This window comes from Mytilus edulis, chromosome 8, assembly GCF_963676685.1.
Source record: "Mytilus edulis chromosome 8, xbMytEdul2.2, whole genome shotgun sequence".
In the NCBI taxonomy this organism is placed as follows: domain Eukaryota; kingdom Metazoa; phylum Mollusca; class Bivalvia; order Mytilida; family Mytilidae; genus Mytilus; species Mytilus edulis.
In genome coordinates, this window is record NC_092351.1 from 55,379,270 (window position 1) to 55,401,053 (window position 21,784).

General features: G+C 30.4%; 1 protein-coding gene across 4 annotated transcripts in view; it reads left to right on the forward strand.

The window, feature by feature from the left end:
• Positions 1 to 8,048, forward strand: part of LOC139485911 (adhesive plaque matrix protein 2-like) — a 48,322-nt gene extending 40,274 nt beyond the window's left edge. For all 4 annotated transcript variants that reach the window (XM_071270576.1, XM_071270579.1, XM_071270577.1 and 1 more), the window contains 4 exons: positions 1,207 to 1,335; positions 4,792 to 4,833; positions 5,894 to 5,969; positions 6,652 to 8,048. In XM_071270576.1, coding sequence (XP_071126677.1) covers positions 1,207 to 1,335; positions 4,792 to 4,833; positions 5,894 to 5,969; positions 6,652 to 6,754 — 350 coding nt within the window. In that variant the 3' untranslated portion in view covers positions 6,755 to 8,048. The remainder of the gene's footprint in view (positions 1 to 1,206; positions 1,336 to 4,791; positions 4,834 to 5,893; positions 5,970 to 6,651) is intronic.
• The last annotated feature ends 13,736 nt before the right edge of the window (positions 8,049 to 21,784 follow it).

Sequence of the window (21,784 nt, forward strand, 5' to 3'; positions counted from 1 at the left end):
TAGTGTGAATAGTTAACTGTAATATAGAGTTCAGCAGTTTTTGTAATCATATTTCATAAAAGGCACCAGGCTGATAATTTTCTACGCCAAACGTGTGTTTTGTCAATAAATAACTCATAAATAAAAGAAAAGCTCAATGAGGTTCTTAATTATAATTCAAAATTTTTTAAAATAATTTGTCGGAATGTAGTTTATGTCATTTTTTTTTAAGATATGATATAAAAAAAATATGGGTCACTGGTTTTTAATCACGCTCTAGGTTGTAACAAACTGACTAATTTTGTATAGATTACTCAAGAAAAAGCCAAATTTGTGCGATGAAAAGAAAACTACACCATATAATTTTAAGAAAAAGTATGACAAGCTCTAATAATAAGCTTTCAGATGTGCAGAAGAAACTATTGGGTTATCGAACTCGTTTTCTTGGTGCATAATAAAATACATAAATTCACATAATATTCTATTGTTTAAGTAACTTGATCTGATTTGTCTCCCCTAATAATTGAGTTATTTTTTCTTATGTTGGGAAATAATAAGTTAAACAATGGAGTTTTGTTAGTGTTTTTTTTTGGGGTCACCGTTAATCATATCTATTTTTCATTTATTATGTTTTACATAAATCAGCCTGTATGTCTTTATTATTTGTCGTTAAAATTTTATTACATTAAGTCATGTTATGACCTATGAGATCTATGCGATAAATGTTTTATAAATATTTGTGATAACCGAATTTGACGTTTATCTGATTAAAAATATGTCTTGAATTCTAATGGTTAGCTGCCTCGTTGGAAACTTTCACGTCTTCCTAATTTCAAATCGTACAAATCATTAAGTCATGGTGAATTTAGTCCCCCCTCCCCTGGCCTACATACATACATTGCTCGGGGTTTCTGTTTCAATTTGTTCTTCTATTATAAGACCATCAATGTTTACATAAAATTACAAATCTTCATAACTGTGAAGTTCAGTATCACTGAAGATACATATATGTTCAAGGTGTGTACATTGACTTATACAATTGGTACATGTACAGTTTATTAATTGTAATTCAGGAATTAACTTTATTTATGTTCATAGATTTCTTCATTTTTCATTTGTTTTTTCAATGAGTAATTACGTGGAATTTTAATGGGGGCTTAATGTATCATGCGTAATTATTTTTCTATTGAGAATAGTTTATGTATATTTTGAAAATATGTTTTTCAGACATAAATGAATGTTTAGACAAACAGAGAACTGCCATGTGTCCTCAACATTCTGATTGTTTGAACACAGATGGAAGTTATGATTGCAACTGTAAAAATGGCTATCAGGAAACGAACGGTACCTGCACAGGTATTTTAAATTATTTCAGCATATGCATAAAAAAACAACGATTAAAAATAAATTATGAATATACAATCAAAGTTCAAACATTCAAGTAATGAATAACATCAAAAAAGCCATGCCAAAAAATAAAACCAGAACATAACAAATGAAATCATATATTATAATCTTACCTCCTTAAGGAAGCTGGCTTGTCATGTTTTGGATTTTTTGTCATATTTTCGGAAATCTCTGGTTTTATCCATTTGAATGCCTTGAGAAAATTTGCCCGGTGACCCCCATTTTTCTTTTTGCAAATCTTTTACATGTATAATGATAAGCCATCTGTAAAAGTCTTATAAAATTTTAATTACTTTTTAACCGTTTTTGAGAACTTCACCTTGTCAATAATAAAGCTATGAAAAGTCAAGAGAGAATATTTTCCCGCCAAAATTTCAATGGCTAATATCTCGAAAAGAAGCACGGTGACCTATATATTTTTTTTGCTCTTTGGGTTCCTTTATTAATCACCTATTAATATAAGCTAGTGTTTTAAAAAGTTAATTACTTTGAAACTGAGAAGCGAATTTCTAGTAGCCTCATAGAGACAGTGTATATTCTATATAAGGTTAGTAGGCGATGTTTATTTCAATACACGGCTTGTATGTACCTTTATAAAAACAACTGTGCTGAGACTTTTTTTTAAGTTTCAACAGGCAATGGAATTGATGATGAACGATAGAAATACATTCATATAACACATTAAAAGCTAACAAGTTGTTATTGTTGGTATTTGGTTTTGTATAGACCAATGGAAGGAGGTTCTTAACTCTAACGGTAATGAAGACTTGATCACTTTGATAGACCACATGGTCAGATATTTGTTCTCATCCTATATGGAATTAACTGACCCAATATGGATCGTTTTAGGTCACTAGCACATTATATAACTAATAATACGTACGACCAAAAATATCTTTCACCAACTCTTTAAGCAGTTCCTTTATGTTTTTTTTGTTTTTTTTTTTTTACCTTTTATGAACATTTTTAAGATAACTAAATTCTGAAGTGAGGTTAAGGCGACTGATTTAACTATTCATGTTATACCGATTTAATTGTACTCTAAGAGTATGAATGTTAGAAACGTCCACGAAAAAAAAAATATACTTGAACCAATTGGATCTGATAAATATTTTGGCTGTTATCCACTAAGTATAGGTATATTCAGGCGTGAAATGTTGTTATGATTTTTTAGTTAAAGGGTTTGATTGATAAGTTTTGATTTCAATGAAATGCACACAAAAAAAACAAATATAAACAGTAACAAAAGTAAAGAAATATATTCTTTGTAAATGATCATTTTCATAATATAGCTTTGATCAATAATTATTAGGTTTTTCTCAATTTAATTGAATTTCAGAAAAGACCATCAAATATGATTGAATAGTATGTAATCAATCAGACATTTGAATCAGTTTCAATATATTTCAAACGCAATGTTTTCCTATACAAAAGATATAGACTTCACAAAAATGTCTGCATAAATTAGACAAAATATTCTTTGATCTTAGTATGTAATAAATAGATGGTTTTCCAACTGTCTGTATATTCATGTTCTTAAACTTTAAGATAAATAAACAGAAATAGTTTTAAAACAAATAAATATTTACTGAAAACTATACCATTCTGTCATTTAAAAAAAAGTATATCAATAGGTTCTTGATTTCTCTGATCACGATTAATCCAGTTTTCAAATCCAGGCGGACATTCTCTCCGAATTCCGTCCTATCACATTAAATAACTCATAAAAAATCGTGCTATTTAACTTCTAAAGCTCTTCGTATATTTTCTGAAATGTAACACTAATTCTGTAAAGTATTTTCCGTGTTTGTGATTTTTTTTATACAAAAATGTTTGTGAATTATGTATACCAGACTGGAAAATCTAAAGACTTTTCAATTGATTTGTGTTTCCATGCACGTACTTATTACAAAAACATATCACATTTTGCATGTACTTGTCAATCTTATTTGCAGATAAAATATTCAGGATAACGTGTGAATCTCCGGGCATTAATATGACACGATTTTATATTAACCATTGCATCATAGCTTTTAACTGCAAAAATGTCACCATTTTAGGAAAAATTTATATTCAAACATGGAAACACTATTTGAAATTAAAAACCAATTGTTCAGAGAACAATTAAAGGTCTTTCCACCAAGAAACATGTATTCAAATATAAAAGTAGTAAAATTAGGTATAAAATGTCATTTCAATCGTCAAATGATAGCTAAGTATGCACTCATTCAAAAAATATATGGTTTCTTTTCAGTATTTTTTTAAATAAGGGAGATAATTTGTTACTTCCGGTCTGAAAAATGTTACTTCCGATACTATTTGAATATTTACTTGACACTGATTCCAAAAAATATCTGATTCTATATACTTTTATCTAAATAAGGTATGAAAAATAGCTACTTCCGGTTTATACAATGTTACTTTTGGTTGTTTTTTTTCAACGTTAAATGGTTTGAAAGTCATTGCAAAAAGTTCCATGGCTTTATCATGTATACATATGAGATAAAAGTAAAGGTCAAAATCTAGAACGTCAAATCAATATATGCACCTGAGATCAATTTCAAGGTTATAAACCAAGGACCTGAAAGCAAAAGACCATAGGTCTTAATTATATTTTGTTTATGAGTTATATCACCACCACTCGTATTTTCAAATACAAGAGTGGAGAAAACTCCATTTTGCGTTCAACGTACCCTTGCAATCAAAATTTGAGTATTACGACATGTCGAAACTAACAATTAAGTAGTAATAATGTGTCGATATCTTATACAGTTTTTGAAAATGAGTGAAAATAATCCAAAATCAAAATTTAGAATATGACCTTGCCCTTGGACCATGACCTAATTTTAATTTTTTTGGACCACGGACCTCAAATTTAAAGATCCTAGGTCTCTATCACTTATGGTTTACAAGATATAAATGCATATCACATGTATCACTTATATCAAATGCATCAGGGGAAATAACTCTCATATGGAGTGTTCTAATCTCTTCAGTCGAAATAAAACAAATCATGCGAAAGATATAACGAGCAATTTCATAAAATCAATTTGTCGTAATCTTTTACAGTTGCGAAGGAGTAGTGGACACAAAGAAAACAGTGTTTGGGGAGATAACTCCTACAAAAAAAAGTATTTGGTTACGCAGGGTAAATTTCAATGGCGCATAAACTGTTCGATATCATATACCAAATATTTAAGCGACCTATTGCGAGACAAATATTTATCGCAAGAACAAAACCCATTTTATCCAATATGTTATGACCAAACCTTGCATAAAACTTATGTTGTGTTAAAACCCGCATACTGTTATTCCATGCTGTGTTTCAATATTGAAGTTGTTAAGATCGTTGATTATAATAACATACAGGTTGTGTATATCAATATGTCTGTATCTGTATTTCAGGAGATAAAATGTCCACGGAAGATAAGTCAACTGATTCATGGTGTAAGTTTATGGTAGTCAATTAATTTGATAATCAATTTACCAAGCTATTTTTTAACTTTCTATTTAATAGATGAACGGTATATTGAATAGAAGTTAACTGAGTACGTTAACATGTACAGTATGTATTATTTGAATACATCCAAACGGAAGTTTTTATGCCCATTTATGGTCATTACGTTTTCTTATTTATGCATCCGTTCGTGCCTCCGTTCGTCTGTCTGTTCGATTTCACTGAGTTAACCATAAATTATGACAATGTAACTGTATAAGATGGTTATTGCGACGAGTAATACCTCTTTGTTAATGATCGACGCCAAAATGCTTGAAGTTCAAATATCTAATATATACGTTTAGAGCAGAAAAAAACTAACCGGAATATATCTTGGAATTAGAGATTTGCATTAGGGATAATATGGAGGATTTTAGTATAACTTTTTTTAGAGATTTCCTAGCTTCAAAGGAAATTGTTTGTAGCGAAGGGGAAACGAAAACGTGCATGAAATAACATTTTCAAATTCAATTTTTCATATAAATACATCTGATTACATATACCTTTTAAATTAAACATGGAATATTTGTTTAGCGTCTTGTTAATGACTTAGTAGGTTAAGATGTATCAGTACATGCCCAGAATACATGTAGCTGACATTCGGTGCATATATGGGAAAAACAAAAAACAACCCATAAAAAGTAAAATCACAATAATACTGAACTATCATATTCCTGACTTTGTACAGGCATTTTCAATTGTAGAAAATGGTGGATTAAACCTGGTTTTATAGCGCTAACCCTTTCACTTTGATGACAGTCTCATCAAATTCCGTTATTTTTACATTGATGCGTTAACTAAACAGACACAATAAATAAAAAAGTCAAAATATGGGTACATCAGTCATCATCGTATAACAATTTTAAAAGAACAATTTAACAGAACACAAAACCATCTATCTACAAACACATTCATTGATTTGTGTGTCTGACGTCAGAAATGATACCAGTGTCCTTTACAGATATGTTTGTTTGTATAACATAACTATCATATTTATTTATTTTACAATAGGGTTATATGTCGGGATATTTGTGATATTGCTAATATTAGTCATAATTGCTTTCGTCATTTGGAAAAAACGTACAAGGTAATGTTTTACTACGAGTACTGTGTAAAGATCAATGTCTGCATACACATTTAAACAATTCTATAGTAACGTTTTCCGTTGTGCCAGAGTTAATATACACTTGACAAATAAGGTAGTGTGATACATTGATTATAAATGATTTTAACGGTAAAAACATAAGGGACAAAATGGGTTAAATTTAGGAGAATAACTGGCCATCATATAGAGAACAATAGACCCAACTAGGGAAAAAAGTGGACTAAAATATAAATTATAATGATATGATCCTTAAATATATAAATATTATATTATTTTGGGGAAAAACAGAATACAAAAATATGGTGTCAATTTCAAGAGTATGGAAATAAATATCCGAAACCAATACTTACCAGGAACATAGCTTTAAAAGAAAAAAAAAGGAAAAAAAGAAAGAAGACATCTACTTGATGAAAATGGATCAATTAAAAACATATTCGATAATTTCTAGACTACACCATGTGAATATTTGTATACCTGGTATTCCGATTTAAATAATTCACGTTGTCAGAAATAATTGAAAGAATAAACCATTATACCAAAGAAAAAAAGACACCTTGCTATAGAAAATAAACTAACAGAAAACATTTAACAAAATAAAACATAGAAAGAAACAAATTTAGCAAAACGAACTGAAGAATTGAGACAACTTTCATGTTTATTTTAGGCAATCGACGTTTGGAGTAAGTAGAAACACTAATTCAGATGGTCATAAAAACGTTGCAAATGAACTAGCGGAAGTAAATCAAAATCTTGTTGTTAAAACGTAAAATAATGAAGTTTCAAATTCAAGTGGTCAAGACATTAATAACCTCTCTGTTGAAAAAAGAAACAATAAATAACCAGCATGATTATAACTGTGAAACAGCAAATGACCAACAATATAAGTTGATAGACAGTCTACAGAGAAGGACACAGTAAACAAAAGTGCATAAAACTAATATATTGTATTGCTTAGAATTCAGTTGTATAACACTTTATTAATTAACTACACTGTTATTGGACTTAATATGATGAAAACTGCCTATGAAATATAAGGTGTAATCGCGACTAATTCAGAATCACTCGATTATTTTTAACAGATATTTTTCTATTAGTTATTCTATATTGGCCTTGTTGGATAAAGGATTTCGGAGAGTCTCTACTTTTAACACCGAAAGTCAAGATAAACAAAAACTGAAAGTAAACAGTTGTTTGGAAGACGCAGTTTTCATTTAGTCGTCATAAGCATCCTGAAAAGTTCAGTATAGGCATATATTTCAGGCTAAAGACGGTCACATTAATTTAAAAAGCATTCTGAAAGCAGACGATGGAATTATTTCAGGTTTGGGAAACTAGTAGATTATCACAAAGTTCTGACAGATTTTTTCTGTATTGGCCGAGTTATTCTATATTGGCCGAGTTGACACAAATACAGGATTTCGGAACGTCTCTAGTTTTTATATCGAAAGTCACGATAAACACAAACTGAAAGTAAACAGTTGTTTGGAAGACGCAGTTTTTTTTAAGTCATCATACACATGCTGTTAAGTTCAGTAGGACATATTACAGGTTAAAGACGGTCACATTAATTTAAAAAGCATTTTGAAAGCAAACGATGGTATTATTTCAGGTTTCGGGAACGAGTAGATTATCACAAAGGTCGTTTTTTGACGACCTCATAATTTCACGATGGTACCAAATACTGCAAATCGACAAAACATGTCCATACCTATATTTTAAAGTTTTTAATTTGTTGACTGAGGACAGTTTTTTTTATATGTCCTTCATTTATTGAAAAGATGACACGCGATCCACAGGATAAATGAGGTATGATAATATGTTCACACTTGAACTACTCCCGGCAGGCACTTAACGCCTTGGTAATGTAAATTTACAGATGCGCAACCTAGCCCTAGCGGAAGGAGGATTATATATTTGACTGCGAACTCCCACGACACTACGCTTCCGAACGCTTTATCATGTTAAAAACTGTGTATGAGCCTTTGTTTTCTCCATTGCATATCATTTACTAGAACACTATTGTGTACATACATACATTTTCATTGAAGTACCATTGTATTCTTTTTATCAACTATAATAATAAAACTAGAAACAACATCAAAATGACATATTTTCTTATTATATCATTTTCTCCTTAATATACCTTGAATTAAGAAAGGCGAAATACACAATAGTTATTATATCCATAATCTAAAACTGAAGTAGATAGTCACACTAAGTTGACTTTATAACATCAAAGTCATTTATTCACAAAGCTATACAAAAAAATACATAATCAGTTTTACACTTTGAACCACACAATGATTTATTACATGCATATTTAACTTCAAAAGTGTTCGAATAAACATATTTTTTTTATTTCAAACATTTTTATCATGACATTTAATATGTTTACTTTTGTATTTGGTTTGTTATTCCAAGAACATGGCAAACTGTGCAAAAAGCGAATGTAAAATGTAAAAAAAACAGAAATACTTAGTTTAGGCCTTTTCGATAAAAAAAAATTGTTTTAAAATGTGACAAATTTGTGACTGAAATTTGATAGCCTTAACTTGACTACTAAATAATCAGATCTTTTGATCAAAAATAAATAAAGTATCTCCTCAATATGCTTTTAACATCAATTTATGTTTTAATGGTGTAGTTTTTATAACTTGACTATCAATAAGAAAAAAGATCAAAATCCTATTAAACTGTGAATAGCTCAGGTGTTGAAATTAAAACTAGTCAATACATCTACATAACAATTTTAAATGATTGAAAACTGATACAATCAAATTAAAAAGAAGATACTTTATTAACGTTTAAAAACTGATTATAGTCGGCATGTCATTCAAAAACAATATTGAGTAGTAATAAAAGTTTTACAATTTACGCACTGACTAAAAAAAAGTGTCAAATATTCAGTATATTCATACTCTGGTATATTTCAAGAAAACGAACATATTAATGCTACTTTATGTCATTCAATACAAAACTACTGGCTATCGGAAAAGAGTATACATCATTAAATACATACATGTATATTTGGCTAGCGTTGACATAAATATTTCGATATGGTCAACTAAATCTTAATTGGGTTAGCATACAAGTAGTAAAATTACGAGCATGTCAGTTATGAAGCATAACATTTTGGTTTCATTTATAAATATGGAGGGATTTTTGAAAGAACATTTTTTTCATGAAAAAGTAATGACAAAGTATTGCCTTCAAAATAATAAAATAATGTGCAGTTTGTTATTTTCCCTGTCAATTAATATCAAAATGTGGATTTCTCCTTAAAATGTATATTTGTGAATGTTATTTATGTTTACAACATTTTTTCAACGTTAAAAGATTGATCTTGTAAATTTATTTAATTTAAATTAAAAGACATATATCAAAATTAAAGGACGATCCTGCTTAAGATTAAAAACGCTTTCCCACATGTATTTATAAAAAATTTAAAAAAACATCAATGTATTTTTTCTGTCATTGAATTAAACCTTAAGTATGCATCTGGTTTACTTAAATTAGTACCTATTCTTTCTAAACAACATTCCATATTTTGTGTCAATTGTTAGTCAATAAATGCAATTCGTCGATCCAGAATATACTGCATTATGGGTAATACTTTAAAAACACACCAATATATTATGATTTGTTATAAACGTCATTATTAATTGAAGTGAAACCAATGACATGCAATTTCTCAAAATAATTTTCATTCTGAGCCGGCGAATTGTGTCATCTCATAGATTTTTATCCATTTATCGTGTTCATCCAGTTTGATGTCACTAAAGTCTGATATTCAATAAAGAGTATACAGTCTTCATTTTTGTAGGACACGTAGGAACGAGTTACAAAAAATGCAATGGTGTAACGTGTGTTTTGTTATATCTGTTTGTAAACTTTCAACTTTGTTTTATACTGTGTTGGTAGAAGCGATTAATCTGTAGTTATAACTTTATCTTAATTAAGGATGTGTGCTACTCTGTTTAAAAATAACAAGCTTTTTAAAAGACTGTTATGAATTGATAGTATATAAATAAAGAAAAAATAAAAGCAGAAAAAATGGAGGATCCGTGTGCTCTTTTTCGAGATATAAGCCATAGCAAATTTAGCCGGAAATAATTCTCTCTAGATTTTTCATACATTTAACATTGACACCTTTTTTGGTTCAAAAACTATGAAAAAATAACAAGGATTTGATAAGATTTTGAAATATGGCTTTTTGAACTTTATGTAACAAAATTATGACTAAAAAAGTAGGGGTTAATGGGCAAAATTTTGAATGGCAATACATGGATAAAACCAGAGGATTCCGAAAATCTTTCAAAAATTCAAAAAGTAGAGGAGCAAACATCCTTAATAAGAACATAGCGTAAAATACACAGTTCCTGTCATGTAGTACTATTATCCATATGCTCTTTTATATTTTTTTCCTGGATCATTAGCTATGATTATATTCGCGTGTAACCCGGGGACTATGCATAAGTCAACTATAAATATTTCATTTTAATTTTTTTTTTCTAATTTAATTGCAAGCGAAAACCGATAACTGCTGATACTAAAACCTATCAACGATTACACAAGCTTAAAAAAAATGAAAATATAAGCATGTAATTCATATTCAACAATCATTGTAATTGCTTGTCATTCTTTGCAATATTGAAACGTTGTCATTGGAGGCCCATGGTGAGGATCTGATATTAGATTGTATATAAATTTTGTCAGTCATTCATAAGTGAACCTGCTAATGAAGCATAAAAATGTATGTCATCATCTGTGTTCATACATTGTCTAAACATGGCTATGGGTTAAACGCATGGGTGAATACGTAGATACTTTTTACGAATTTAAATACACGGTTAAGCAGTTTCAAAATCTCGAATTAGAAAATGTTTTTTTTTTAATGAATGAGTCTATGGTATACACATGCTTCATCAATCTTTGAAGACCCAAATGTTGCAAACGATGTCCTACCTCCATGACATATACGTTGTTATCGCCGTAGATTACAAAATAAAACTGTGTGTGTATTTAATTTGTTTTACATAAACTGCCTGATTTATAAATTCGGTTTTGATAATTACACAACATTGCAATACCCCACGAAACTCACTAAGTGGGAAATTCAGGTTTTTATGCCGACATTTTCTTATTGCACATGTTGCAGTCTTAATAAATAACAAAAATATAATCAAGCATAGAGCACGTGACAAACAATGAGATAAAAAGTGACGTTTTGTTTTTGTTATTGTCGTAAAATATAATATTGTTATTTGGCATATTTAAAATTTTTCATTTTGAATAGATTGATGATATCATCTTTCAACGCATGTTTATCTTTTCTTTAATTTCGATTTTTGCTTTCTTTATGTGTTTGTCGAATTTATAACGAAAATAAAATCGTTGATAAGATTACTTCATATATAGAAAATAAGTCGATGGAAAAAACAGTTTGTGAGGACAATAAGGAAATAGTAATACTCGTTAGAAGATTCTTAGTAAAATAAAGGATTCATTTTAAAACATGCTTAAGTGCAAGTTAATGAACCAAGTATCCGTTTATTCATACAGAATCGTGTGGGTTTAAAATAATTAATCATGCATCATTTCTTTTCATCATAGATAATTAATACGACTGTTTCCGAAAGACATGTCATTGGATTTACCATGGCTTATACGACATTTGACATATATATGTATGTGAACGCACCTTATTTTGTTGTGAAGGCTATAGATAATAAACGTTTCGTGTTTCAACTTATTTGTACCAGTAATCGAATTTGTTGTACGAGCTATTTTGATGGGGTTCTTTTTTTTTCCTAACTCTGATAAGATATTTTACGACATTGCTTTTTACAAATTTTAACTTTCAAGTATGAAAATCCTCATTTGATTTCTGATTAATTTACTAGTGAACAAGTACTTACTATTACCGTTATACAAATTTTCAGCGAAAACTTCTTTTCCTTTTATCCCTTTAAGTGGCGACGTCCCTTGTTTTGATTAAGATCGGATTTATCAACTGCGACAGACCAACTAAGGATCACTTACCAACCTGTCGCAAGACTTTAGATCACAAAGAAAGTGAAACGCTCAGGTTTTTTCCACATTGAACATGTTGAAGATAAAGTTGTGAGACTAAAAACATGAAAAAGACGTTGCTTCGAATTTGGATATTCCAAACGGACACCAAATAGCAACGAGAAAATGTTTAAAGCATATACATGTATAATGTGTCGACATATTTTCATTATTTGTATTTGTAAGTTTTGAATTACGGTTTTTAAGATCTGTTTACAAAATCATGAAAATGGTGGTGTTAACCGAAAATCGCTCACGTTGGCTCTGATTATTCTAAATTAAAGATACATGTTATAAACATGTTAAATTTGCATTATAAACTCCAATATACATGATTTATTTTTCTTGCTTCTAAAAGGGTGAGTGGAGTTGATCGATATTTCATTCATCGATTCAACATTTGTTCTGAATTAATCGATATAATGTTGCGAAACGTATGAAACATACTGCAACTTTGTACTTTATGCAATATGTTTTACTCAATATTATTGTCTGGGGTTAAGTTTGACATGGATTTTGTCATACCTTAACGTTACATTTCTCGTGTATGTCCTCTTCTTCTACTCACCTCTTATAAATTATTGAAGTGTATTCTCTTAAAAAATTCATATATTGCAATTGAAAAAATGATTGGGAACCACACATTTTGTTTTGAACCAGAAATATTTTTTTCTAGTTTCCTTAAGCGATAAAGTGATTTGATTTTCTTTATTGGTCAAAAGTTGATAACATGTATTGTTTGAAATTTGCGACAAAACACCCAAGATCATATATGATGACGTTACATAAAGAGAACACATCTTATTGCGAAAAAGAATGGAAAAATTTTAACATATCTTGAACGAAAATTAATAAAAAAAAAATATCAACCATGCATCGAATATCATGCTAAACCATATTCCTTATGAGTTGAACTTTAAATAGATTAAATGACGAACAAGCCGTTCGAAAACCTTCTATTAAAATATTCATGAATGTAACTGGAGCGAGTAGGTAAATAGAATATCAAAATTGATGCAGTTGTATAATCTATAGTTGCATAGCTTACTGCATGTTTGTAGTTTAAGTAATATTAAATACAAGCTAGAATTACATGAAGACCTCAATAAAACATACAATAGTGTGTTCTATCCTTAATGTGTATTAAATTTTCAACATTAATAGAAATAAGGAATAATTTAGGAAATGTGAGGGCCCAGGAGAAAAAAAAACAGAGAAAAATGACTTCCCCTGGGTCACAAAACAGATAATTGTTCTTGTAAATGCTAGGATTTTATTAATTTAAAGGTCTTCTGAATATCAAACAATAACATCGCTTTGAAGTTTAGCAAAACTCAGACGTAAGCAGACATTTCTATCAAACTTTTAGTTAACTCATACACCAGACTGGTATTTTCATACATCAATATTTTGCAAATAGAGCATTGTTTGAGCACTTTCCGTTTATTTGTTAGCCAAATTATGTAAGATATATGGTTAGAGATGATACTGTTGTGACAAAATTTCTCTCATTTGAGGCAGAAATTGCGAATTTCAATGACAAATAGGCATACAGTAACAGGGATCTCCATGGATGAAAATTGAACGATGGAGGAACTTTCACCATTACCAACCGTATCTACGCTGTACAGTGTAGCGCGATCGGAAGTATTTTATCCCTCCATACAAGGAATGGTGAACATGCTAATGCATTGCTTATTTAAGTTATATTTATTTGAATTTTCATTATAGAATTAGAAGTATCAATATTTTCATTTATTGCCGTTTTTAACCATTCACATGCCAAGTCTTCATGGTCCCCCCTAGTCGAGAATGACCAAAAGCTGTCATGAAGGTCCCCATGTAGATTTCTTGTATTTTTGGTAATTGTTATGGGGGTTAAAAATCATATGATGTGGAGCTTATTTTTCATGGACACTGTCAAATTCAGAACCCATTGCCGGTATGGCTGATTTGCAGCAACAACAAAACGATTCGTACAGGTTATGTAAAAGGTTAAAGAAATTTGAAAAGCAAACGTTGACAAATGAAAAGGTTTTTAATGACTTTATCTGGCAAATTGATGCTGTGCAACATGCATCTTTCGAGTCAGAATAGAAACCGGAAACGCGGATGTATCAATTTGATTGTAATATACGAAATGAATTCGGAATTACGATACGTTATTTCTTTACAGGAAATATTTAAGTTTTTACTTTCAAACTTTTAAGGTAATTCTAAATTATCGTTACAGCAGTACTCTAGTTATTTACGATGAAATAATATTTACTGTTTTGCGTCTTATTTTGTACTTCTAAAAAAAGGGGGATGCTGATTGCGTAAGTCAAAATAAAGCACGTGTTCGACTTGTTAAACTGTTTTCTTTGTAACTGGATTATTAATTAATTTAATATTTAATCTAAATTATCATAATCATTTGCTGAAACTTAGTTGAATAATTCGATGTCTGGTTTGTTGATCCACCTGTACAAGCTCAGGTACAAGTGATTAGCGATCTTAATCCTGATATCCCTCAGGCGTTAGATCTGTATTGGATTATAACATAAAAAGCCTAAGGGTTATGCAATTATGTGCATTTGATTATAATTGGTAAAAAAAAATGGCGTCGGGCTACAAAAAACGACGACGTTTTGAACGATGGCGGAAGTCAATTTAACGATGGCGCGAGTCATTTGACGATGGCGCAAGACATTTGAACGATAACGGAGCGCCATCATTAAACAGGTCATGGAGATTCCTGCAGTAAGATGTGGACTAGAGACATAGGCAGAATTGGATCCTTTTTTTATAATATTGAATGTTGGAATGATTAACTACTAATCTTTATATTTATAGTATTATTAAAAGCTTTTAATTTTGTTATCAGAAAAGTTTTTCAACATGTTTTAGACAGTTCATGTCAGAAAACATGCAAATAATGTTAGCTGGCAATCATTTAAGTCCTGTTTTCAAATTCATCAAACAATTGAAAGGGATTTGAAGTATAAAATGTACTGTTTATGGAAACTTAGGGCAAATGCAGTGATTTCGTTCTGACTATACTTTTGATAAATAAGTATTGTTGTGAGAAAAAGTGTTTTTAGAGAGTTTTCTATTTGAATAAATGTTTGTATAGGTTGTACTTTGTAAATACAACTGTTCCTCAATCCACCCTCCTTTTGGGAGATATATAATATTAATAGATAATATTATTCGTTGACATACAGGCTCCCAGATATAATCTCTATTTTTTCATCTCATAGAGACATAACTTGGGACTGTTAGCAGTATAAAAACATACTATTATGTTGAAAAATGAATTCAGAAGCAGGCAAAAAGTAAAGGTTGGGATAGTACAAAACGTTAGTATAAGTTTAAACTCTAACAATTCGGGGCATATTCAAGTTGAAAATATGCCGCACAGCACTTTATTTTCACCTTTGAATGAAGATAAGATAAAAAAAAAAAAAAGCCATGAAACTTCATAGTAAAAGTGTTACAGTTTTAACCGCAAAGGGAGCTCCTATAGGAAATTGCATTGTCTTTATTTACAGAAATCCAACCTATAAGTAATGAAGGTAAAGAAGAGAAATTAGTTTAAATTCACTTTAATCCTCGGAACAATATATCATACATACCGCATATTTTCGAATCACCATACTTTCCAGCTCTCAATTAACTTGTCAAGGATATGAAGATTTAAATCATTGCGTTTTTCGACAACAGCGATTCTTGAATAGCTCTCTTCTCTTCCAAAAAACGCAAAATCATTGTATAAATATCGCACAAATCAAATATACAGCTGTGTTGTGTTGATTTTGCCTTATTTGTTAAGCACATATGAAATATTACAAGTTAGTGGCAAAATCGGAATGCATGCACTTTTAAAAATATGCTATGTTTTAATTGATATAAAGTATTAATGTTCATATATAGTTATCTCAATCCACCCTCCTTTTGGGAGATATATAATATTAATAGATAATATTATTTGTTGACATACAGGCTCCCAGATATAATCTCTATTTTTTCATCTCATAGAGACAAAACTTGGGACTGTTAGCAGTATAAAAACATACTATTATGTTGAAAAATGAATTCAGAAGCAGGCAAAAAGTAAAGGTTGGGATAGTACAAAACGTTAGTATAAGTTTAAACTCTAACAATTCGGGGCATATTCAAGTTGAAAATATGCCGCACAGCACTTTATTTTCACCTTTGAATGAAGATAAGATAAAAAAAAAAAAAGCCATGAAACTTCATAGTAAAAGTGTTACAGTTTTAACCGCAAAGGGAGCTCCTATAGGAAATTGCATTGTCTTTATTTACAGAAATCCAACCTATAAGTAATGAAGGTAAAGAAGAGAAATTAGTTTAAATTCACTTTAATCCTCGGAACAATATATCATACATACCGCATATTTTCGAATCACCATACTTTCCAGCTCTCAATTAACTTGTCAAGGATATGAAGATTTAAATCATTGCGTTTTTCGACAACAGCGATTCTTGAATAGCTCTCTTCTCTTCCAAAAAACGCAAAATCATTGTATAAATATCGCACAAATCAAATATACAGCTGTGTTGTGTTGATTTTGCCTTATTTGTTAAGCACATATGAAATATTACAAGTTAGTGGCAAAATCGGAATGCATGCACTTTTAAAAATATGCTATGTTTAAATTGATATAAAGTATTAATGTCCATATATAGTTAACAACTAATTGTGTTTTTATTCTGTTGAAATGTTAACGTCAACTGCATCTGGTGTCTGGCGTTAATATCCTGATGAGTTTTTTTACAACCACTAGGTCGATGCCACTGCCGGTGCAGTTTTAATTCCAAGAGGGTATCACCAGCTCAGTAGTCAGTGTTGACTTAAATTGTCATTGGTATTGTCATAATTATAAATTAACTGTTTACAATACTTTGAATTGTTTTAAATACTAATGTTTTTCTACACCAGGAAAATATAACCTTACATGTATTTGGCAAAACTTTTAGGAACTTTCGGTCCTTTATGTTCTTCAACTTCGTACCCTTTTCGTCTTTAAAACTTTTTGATTCGGGCGTCACTGATAAGTCTTTTGAAAAGCGAAGAATCATTAACTACATAATTTGACCCCGGAAAAGTTTTGACCCCATAACCTCCAGCACTAAAGCTGAACCCGCGAAAGCAAGACCACTGAAAACAAAAGCTACAATGAATGCATATCACGTAATAAACACTGCATGCACTTGCGTATGTGTGCATTGATGTCATAATCATGTATTCATCAAGTGAGTTATATCAAAGAGTATACAGTGTCAGATTTTTTGAAAAATTTCACATCTTTTGTTACAAAAAAAAATGAATATAATTTATTTTTTTAAAGCATAACAAAAAACAATTTTATCACGTCTGATTGATCTTTAATAATGGATTTGTCGATTAAAAATTAGTATGTAATAGCATGTCACACTTAATCGACTTCTTGGGTAAAATTCGTAAAGCTTTATAACCTCATTATTCATGTTGTAACAATGTAAATGTTTAAAGTTTCCTTTTTAAAAGAGCCTTAATTTACACAATCAATTACACTTACGTCTTACGTTATCTATATCCTGAATTGACAAGCATTGTTTGCAACCAACAAATCACTTTAAAAATTGACATTTCAATGGAAATCGTTATAAACATGATAATTGAAAAATGTTTAGTCAAGTCCCTGCCAGTATATAAAACAGGATATAAGATAATAAGAAGATGACCAACAAGTCAGTAATAAGCTAGATATATACTATCATCATAGATAAAGCATTGACAAAATCTACGCTCCCCGCACAATTGGTATAAAAAAATAAAACAACAACGATATCGAGCTGAAAGTAAAACTAAACAAAAATCCTTTTTCAAATGGCAAAACCAAAAACTCAACAACAGCAAACGAATGAAAGCAACCGTCATAGTCAATAATCATAATTACTAGAAACATTGAAGAGTAAACCTAATGTTATAGCTTGCTTATCTATGCACTAGTATGACAGTCATTTCATATGTAATCATATTGACAAAAATAGTCAAAAAAGCTTTAAATCTAAAACAAAATAGTACAGTTGTCAATATTGTGTTATTATCTTTAGTCACTGGAAAAGATAAACAAATATGACACCGCATAAAAACAAAATATCATATACACATATTTAGCACATATGCAAAAGATACAAAAGCAAAAATACAAAAATACAAAAATACAAAAAAAAAACTGTGGTACCACAGTGAGTAAGTTTTTTCTAACATCGCCTATAGTAGTATACCCCCTTGCTGGAAAAAAATATTTTAAAATGTCAAAGTGTAGTTAAACCCTACATACAAATGCAAAATGTAAGACAGAAGGAAAGATATACAAAACATGAAAATTAAAAAGAAAACTTCGAGTACAAAAAAGACAAAACACAGTAGTGAATAGGTCGTTAAATGGTTAAGCAGTTATTGCTTAATTGAGGCACCAACTGTGTCGCATGGTGGATGATATATGCATAGTAGAAGACACTTACTCTGTCGACGAACCTCGTTTTGAAGTTATCAGTATCCCTCAATTTATGTGTGTTAACTTGATTTGTCTCTACACACGATGAAGTACATTTGAACATCGGTAACAACGATCGTCGTAATAGATCATTTTCAAATTACCGAACTTTGACCTCGAAATTTAAATTGTTTCGACATTTTATCTTCGCTGTGGTCATACAAGAGCAACGTTAATAAGTAAACTCAAGATTTTAATTGATACAATTTCATGTTTTCCTATGCATGTCTTAATCACCAAAAAGCAGTAAACTTTCCCCTCACATTGCACCGATTATATATTTGATTTTACTTCTTTTGGTTGCTCATAATTGACCGTGTACCAAGATGTCTTCTCACAGAGTAGGTTAAACTTTTGAAATAAATATAGAACCCGGAGTCAAAAGTCGGTAATATGAAAAAAGAAATATACTCTTTAATTAGATGCATTCGGTAGGTTTAATGGTAATCGGAAGAAATAAGACGATAAAAGAGGGACGAAAGATACCAGAAGGACATTCAAACTCATAAATCGATAACGCCATACCTAAGAATGAAAAGAACAAACAGACAAACAATAGTACACATGAAACAACATAGAAAACTAAACATTGCTAAAGAATAACCAACACGAATCCCACTAAAAACTACGGGAGATCTCAGGTGCTCCGGAAGGGTAAGCAGATCCTGCTTCACATGTGGCATCCGTCGTGTTGCGATAAAGAGGTCGCAAGGGAAAAATATGCCGTATTGTGTTCGTTTGTATTATATAGGAGGATTTGAAACATTCATTAGAAACATGAGGTTCAATATAATCCCAGTTCGATTATCTTTAAATTATCTATAAATAAAATCATGATAGATAGTGCTTGTGTATAAACAAGATATCATAATGTTGCCGTAATCATATCCTACAATGCATTTAACCTATTAATCTCACTGGGTTTTATTTCATCAAAGATTGATTTTAACAGTGAAATTTATACTTTAAAGGCATATCCCGTGTCGTCAATACACATTATATATATCAATCAAACTTGTTATGACTAAATGGTTAATTAGCCATGGTCCTAACCGTTGAAAAGGAAACGCAGGAATCCGTTTATTTTACTTCTATTCAAAAACTTTCGTCTCAAATGTAAATGAATATACTTATCGAAAAACAAGGTATATCTCCGTTAAAGTGCAGTTGATCCGTCTAGTGACACATTTTTGATTGACATGAATGATTAAAGAACTGAAAGCCATGTATGAATTTAAATCATAGGACACTTGAGATTGTAAGTTTGGGGGTTTATTTGACCTATAACGTCATGTACATAAAGCAAAACAAATCGTCGTACGATAATTTAATTGTTTACATCATTAGAAGAAATGCTTTCAGAAAATAGGTATCTTTATTAGTCAGTTGAAGCCAGGATGACATATTTCTGATATTTGTCTGAAGTATTCTTATTTGAAAAATAAACTGTTTGGGCACTAAGATTTACATTACATGTAAAATCTTCACCAAACTATGTCTTTATTCTAATTAAACACAATATACACCAACTGTTCAAATATATTGTTTTGCGATGAATACAATCTTTATAACAAATGTATCTTTGAAAGTGTATAAGTTATGGAATTGTATATATCCCACATCTATATTTACTTCAAGCTGTTTAATATCAACTTTTAGAACTATAGTGCGTACTATGGCACACATTATATCGTATAACTGGATACATGAAAATGTAGTATGAGTGCCAATGAGCAACCTACCACCCAAGTGATACATAATATAATGTCTAAAAAGTAAAAAAAAAAGTAGATAATTGGACCAAATATCCACTTATTTATAATAAAAGTTCAGCTTGATCTGTGTAATTTGTATATTTAATCACATACATTATTTAAAAATATACACTTGTCATCCTTTCCTTGGAGATAAATTAATTTTTCGCTACAACTGTTCCTGAAAGATTTTATATAGGTGTGACCATGTATAATAAACCGATTGACAGGCTATGCATATTATAACGCAACTTATTGTTTAATTTGCTATCTCATCGTCATACAAACAATAAACTACTCATGTGTTGACCAAGCTTCGTTGTATATTTTTCATATTTGAACGGTTTAGTAAAAACCAAAATCGTGGATTTAATTAGATTTTTGTTTAAATTACTTAATATTGATTTGAACACTGCTGGAACACCCTGCTTCTGGCAACGCTTGTCTGGCGTACACAATATCAAATTGGTATCTCTCAACGGTCGTCTAATAAAAGTTGCAAAAAGTTCAATACCGTATATATGGTGAGTTTATTTATTGAAAGGGCCGAGTTGAAATCATGGTGATGGCTATAATCGCGTTGTTTCTAATTGTGTTTGCTGAGGTTTAAATCAAACTGTGCTGACTATTTATAAGACGACAATTTTCCAGTCTTGACTTATTTAATACTGAACCGTCTCAAGATGAGTGATGACGAATCACATCTGATGTATGCTTTAAATGCACATTTATGTAGGGGTGCATGCATGCTAAAAGATATTTAAAATATTAAGGACAAAATCCGTAAATAAACTATGCGAAAGTTTCCATTTTATACTGCATTCATTACAGCCATACTTACAGGTTGCACTTTGCAAATGCAGCTGTTTCTCAATACACGCCTCTTTTGGGGAGATCTTGAATATTCATAGAAAATTAATTTTGTTTACATACTGGTTCCCAATTATGCTCTCTGTGTTCTATCTCACAGAGACATAACTTGGGATTGTTACCAGTAAAAGTACATGTGCATATTGTTTACATTGAGATCTGTAGTAACCTTTCATTCCAGGTAGGGATAGTTAAGAAAATTAATGTTAGTTTAAACTCTGAGAAGTTCAGGGCATATGAACGTTGAAAATATGCCGCACAGCCCTATATTTTGACCTTTGAAAACAATTGTGGTGCAAATGAACTTTCAATTCTAGGATAAGATTTTTTTCTAAACTTCATAGTAAAAGTGGTACAGTTTGAGTCGTAATAGGAGTTCCTATGGGAAATTGTATTGTCAATATTTACAGAAATGCAACCTACAGGTATGAACGTAATACTTTTGAACGCCAACATAAGGAAGAAAAACCTTTCGTGTCAAATTAGTAATTTGAAAACAATAAGGCATTGGATAATTTATTTTCCAAGTGCATTTTATTATGTAGAACCTTTT